The sequence below is a fragment of the Solanum verrucosum genome, unplaced genomic scaffold, assembly GCF_900185275.1.
Source record: "Solanum verrucosum unplaced genomic scaffold, falcon-dt-bn FXZP01000196.1, whole genome shotgun sequence".
NCBI classification, from domain to species: domain Eukaryota; kingdom Viridiplantae; phylum Streptophyta; class Magnoliopsida; order Solanales; family Solanaceae; genus Solanum; species Solanum verrucosum.
The window spans coordinates 3,950,510-3,955,957 of record NW_026020420.1 but is presented as its reverse complement, the minus strand read 5'-3'; the positions used below and the strand labels follow the sequence as shown (position 1 = coordinate 3,955,957).

Sequence of the window (5,448 nt, the reverse complement as noted above, 5' to 3'; positions counted from 1 at the left end):
AGGCGAGCGAGAAACCTAGGGAGAGAGACGAATGACAACTGTTTGCTACGTGTTACAATTAAATCAAATTGTGGTTATAGCATTTCATTCAAATTAATAGTTTGTTATTTTATACAATTTTTCCAAAAATAAAACAAGAGAATTAAGGACAAAAAGTGAAAAAAAAATCCAAAAATACTTACCTAAAATCCTGACTCCCTTATGTAACACAAACTCAACACACACGAAAAAAAGGAGAAAGAAGCCAAAAAGGAAGAGAGAGAGTGAAAGGGATGAGGTACAAAAATGGAAAAAGAAGAGAAAAAACGAAATAAGTAGATAGAGGAAAATAGAAGAACAAAACAAAACAAATTAAAGAGATTTAGAAAACGAGAAAAGAAAAATAATTTGGAGTTCTAGATTTTTTGTTCACGGTACGTCTAGATTCATGGCTTTTAAATTAGTGATTTATTAAAGTATTTTTCATTGCTTTATTTGAGTTCGATTTCACATTATGAACAAATGATAAAAAATATAAATAGTCATTTATTCATTTATGTGACATAACTAAATGTCTATCAAGATGAAATTCAAATATCAAATTTGTTAAATTTAATTAATTAGATCTGCGTGAGTTTAAGTTTCAAAAAATTATACTATTATATATAAAGGATTTTTATTCGTTTATGTTATGTCATTCTTAATAGAGACGATAAAATATTTATATTAAGTCAAACAATGACACGTAAAAATGAACGGAGAGATAGATGGTTCAGATTATTTGCTAAAACCAACCATTTAACCATAGTCAAACATTGTCTTCCTTCTTTCTCCACGGACTCCCAACAGGGGCAGAGCTACTTGGTCGTGAGGGACACCCTTTTTTGGAAAAAAATTATATATACAAGTAAAATGGTACACTAAGTAATTAAATATATAATATATTTTGGACACCCTTGACACAACATGCTGTTGTATCTCAGTGGTTTCAGATGCTTCAAATGAGCCAATATTTGCATGTTCAAATCAGACTAGCAGTTGTGCAATTTCTGGACATCTTAATCACGTCAATTGCAACCCAGGAGAATTTTCTAGCCTTTACAAAGTTAAAATTTTTAGCAGGTGCACGAGTTGAAGCTTATTGGTAATTACATGATGTATTAACTCGATTTTGATATATTTTCTTAAATTTTCATATATGAAGAGGAGGATAGAGTTGGAAGACGAAAAAATTAAAAGGATTCTACTTCAATTTAGATTCATTAATGGAAAAAAAAAAAACTCATAACTTCACATTTCTCTGGCGACCAAAAGGTTCTCTTCTACTTTAATTTCTTTTAAAGTAAAAAACAGAGAAAATACGAGGAGGCAATATTTATTTTTCACTTCGATTTTGCAAAAGTGAAAAATAAGAATTGGTCGGATGGGCTATTGGAGGGGAGCCGAATCCTAGGAGAACATGGATCCTTTGAGCGAGATTCTAACAAAAAGAAGAAGAGAATAATTTGATATAAGACTGAAAAGATTTATTTGTGGCATTATTTAAATTCATATATATATATATATATCAAATATCATTCATGAGAAGGATAATAAGGAGTGGCAATCAAGTAAAGCTCACTCTTTCTTGTTGCAGTTATTCCAGAAAACTCAGTCATGTCCACATCTTCAAGCTTCACACCATCAGGTAATTTCCAATCAAAATGATATAACAAATTAGCTAGTGGAAGATAAACATTGATCAAACCAAATGTAATCCCAGGACATATTCTCCTTCCGGCACCAAAAGGAAGATACTCAAAGTTATTTCCCATAAAATCCATTGAGCTTTGCTCGAATCTCTCAGGAATAAATCTTTCTGCATCTTCCCAATACTTTGGGTCCCTCCCCATCGCATAAACATTAACCAACACTCTTGTTTTTAAAGGGATAGTGTAACCATTGATGTTTGTTTCTTCTCTACATTCTCTAGGAATTAAGAGAGGGAGCGGAGGATGAAGTCTGAAGGTTTCTTTAACAACTTGTTTTAGGTATTCCAATTCCTCAATAACATCTTCATTGAAAGTTTCTTTTCCTTTGAATGCTTCTCTTACCTCAGCTTGTGCCTTTGCTAATACACTTGGGTTTCTTATCATTTCTGTCATGGCCCATATTGTTGTTGTTGTTGAAGTTTCTGTTCCAGCAGAAAACAAGTCCTACATTTCATTAATAATCAAAGAAGAATTAACATAAATATCCATGTATAATATGTTGTAACACCGAGACAAACCTTGAAATATGAATATTTGTAGACATTGAAGTTCAATTTCAGTTATGATTCTTGAAAGTTACTCTACCCTAAACCCTAACACATGCCTATATAAAAGATAATATACTTATACGTTTATAAAAGGTAATATATTTCCTTGAATATGCATCTAAAAAATTACATAAATTCATGGAATATTCATAAATATCAGATCAAGATGTGACCGAACTCTTCTTGAAGTGTTCTTGATAACTAAATACTTCAAGAAGATCTACAAAATCCTTTCGTGGAGATCAAATAAATCTCAAAGAGGTCCATATCATCCTTAGTTTGAGAAATATGCCACTAACGACCCTTAAATCACAAATATTAGGAGAGAAGAATCAATAAATAAACAAATTTGTATGCACATTATTTTATCAATAAAATTCTATTTCTTCTTATTTTATTTGTGATTACAATTTATTTTATACTACTTTAAATTTGTTGCAGACACAATTGATAAAATAAAATAAAATTATGGGAAACAAGTACCACAAGTGGTAAACAACATTAATTATATTATTCCTATTACCCATATACCCACCATATCACACCCTACCTCCACTCCACGGCTCCACCCCTTTCTCTCATAGTATTTGTCTAGAATATGAATAAATATTTTAAAGATAATATGGAACACAAGAAAATAAATAATAAATTCTCTTATTTTTCCTAAAAAAAACATTTTTAATGAAAAATTTCTTTGAACAGATTTTAATTATAAGTAAGAATATACTTACAATGATAATTGCTTTGATGTTGTCATTGGTGATTGAAATTTTAAGTTCCCCACTCTCCTTTAATCTTAGAAGAACATCAACTAAATCTTCACCTCCAAATGCACCATTTCCCTTTTTACCGCTTGCAATATTCTTCTTGTGCTCATTGATAATATCCTCAACAATAACATCAACATTTTTGTGAACTTTCATAATTCTACTCCTCAATCCACTTAACACATGAAGGATCTTGATTGAAGGAAAAATATTAGCCACACTAAATCCACCAGTCAATTCCGCCAATTCCCTCACTATTCCAATAAATTTTTCTTGATCTTTCAACAATTCCCCAAATGCTGCTTTGCATGTATTTGAGCTCTCGTACCATGAAATCCGTTCCGTAACGTTTATCGGCTCGCCACGTGTTGATGACCGGATGAATTGCACGAGGCTCGAAGCCTCCTCTCTCCTGATGGAACTAAAGGACCGTACGTTCTTGGCAGCGAAAAGTTCTAAGAAGCATATTTTGCGCATCTGTCTCCAGTAATCTCCATAAGGACTAAACACAATGTCTGTGCTATTATAACATATCACGTCGATGGATACTAGTTTGGGCCTCGATGCAAAAGCAAGGTCGTGAATTTTCATTACCTCTCGCGCCATTTCCAAAGAAAAAACTACGATTGTAGAAATTTCGCCTAGTTGAACGTGCATGAAAGGCCCATGTTTTTTGCCCAATTTTGTGAGTGCATGATGGGGAAGTCCACCTTCTAATGCCAAGTGATGGATACTTCCTAAAAAGGGCAATTTCCATGGTCCTGGAGGAAGTTTTTTGTTTAAGTTTCTTCGTTTTTTCCATTCCACAAGTAGTAGATAGAGGAATGATAGGAAAAGGAATAAGAAAGTGAAGTTGAATGGAAATTGAAACTCCATTAGATAGCAAAAGCAAGAGAAGGGTGTCTCTCAATTCTTAAGTTCAAAGCTATATTTGTATAGGATTTCTTTTGGTCTAATATATAAGGACCGAATAGAGGGGTGGAACCAATATTTTCACTAAGAAGATGCAAAATTTGAAGAAGCAGACATAAGAACTAACCGAAGGGTAGAGTAGACATAAGAACTAATCAAAGGGAGTTGAGTTCATCAACATCTACTATATATACATTAAAAATTCTATTAACCATGTATAAATAGTATAATTTTTCGCTGAAGGAGGTTTGGATGAACCCCTGACCATAAGGTAGCTCCGCTCCTGACTGTACAAATGAAAAAATATCAATAAAATGATCGCATATATATATATAATATATCGATATTGTATAAATAGTTATGTAATGTATTAATATTGTAAATAATACATAACCATATATATATGATGTATAATTATGTATTAGAAATATACTTTATCTAGTAGAAATTTACTACTAGATAAAGTGTCTAGAGGTATTTTATTAAAAATAAAAACATATCAATAGAGATAAATACAAGCAACTGAAGCAAGGGGGGCTAGACCTTGCCTTACCAATCCTAATGAAGTACCTAAGTTCTACTAACTAACAATTACTAACTAACAAGCATAATTATAAATAAAATCATAATTGATGAGGGTTTTAAATAAAATATAAAAGTTTAGGGTAAATATTAAGTTTAAAATATTTCAAAAACTTGATTTTGGGATTTTATTTTTATTTTTTGGACAATACTTGACAAATTTAATGATCAAACAAATTTTGACAATTTTTTCTTCAAAAAAAACTACTTGTAAAATCTATGGCCAAATGGGACCTTAGGGTGGTGGTGGGATAGGAAGGAAATAGTCATTTTCTTTGTTTTCATCATAAAAGGCATTTTTCCTGATTTTTATAAACTTGTTTATTTTTAAAAATTAATATATTTTAACCAGACAATTATGGAAAAAATTGAAAAAAACCCCACACAAAAGTTAAAATCCATCCTAAATGTAATGCTAAGTCTATACGTGCAAGTCATTACCTCTTTAACCACATATTTGTTTATTTGACATTTGATGAAAGCAATAAATCAGTTTTTAGTTGTATTCTATTAACACCTAATTGTTATCAATAGAATAACCAACACGTCTTTACTTAATTTACCCATCATGTATTACAACCGTCAATGATATGGAAAATCTTCTATGAATCAATATTTGGATTACGATTAGTTAGAGGGGTTAAATGGACACATTAAGTTGAATTTTAGCAGATCAAAGTGGATTGAGTTAATAAATTAACGGTTTAGTGATTCGTTTAAAAAAAAAGTTGGGCTGAAATGACATAAAATGGGTGGGTCATAACTCAGTTCAATTTCTGGGTGAGCTTGCAAGGTTAGAACATATGGAAAAAAATCACCTAGTATTTTTATGGAAAAATTATGTAAGTACTATACGATTTAAGATAGCATAATCTCTAAAAATTCCTACCATTTTTGAATTAAGGGAAA

General features: G+C 31.2%; 1 protein-coding gene across 1 annotated transcript; it reads right to left on the bottom strand.

Annotated features, from left to right (window-relative positions):
- Nucleotides 1–1,546: 1,546 nt before the first annotated feature.
- LOC125807036 (premnaspirodiene oxygenase-like) lies at nt 1,547–3,971 on the bottom strand. Its single transcript, XM_049486791.1, has 2 exons — nt 3,010–3,971; nt 1,547–2,174 (listed from the first exon to the last, which is right to left on the bottom strand). Exons 1-2 carry the CDS (start codon nt 3,919–3,921, stop codon nt 1,554–1,556), a joined length of 1,533 nt encoding a protein of 510 aa, XP_049342748.1. The 5' UTR covers nt 3,922–3,971; the 3' UTR covers nt 1,547–1,553.
- Nucleotides 3,972–5,448: the final 1,477 nt, after the last annotated feature.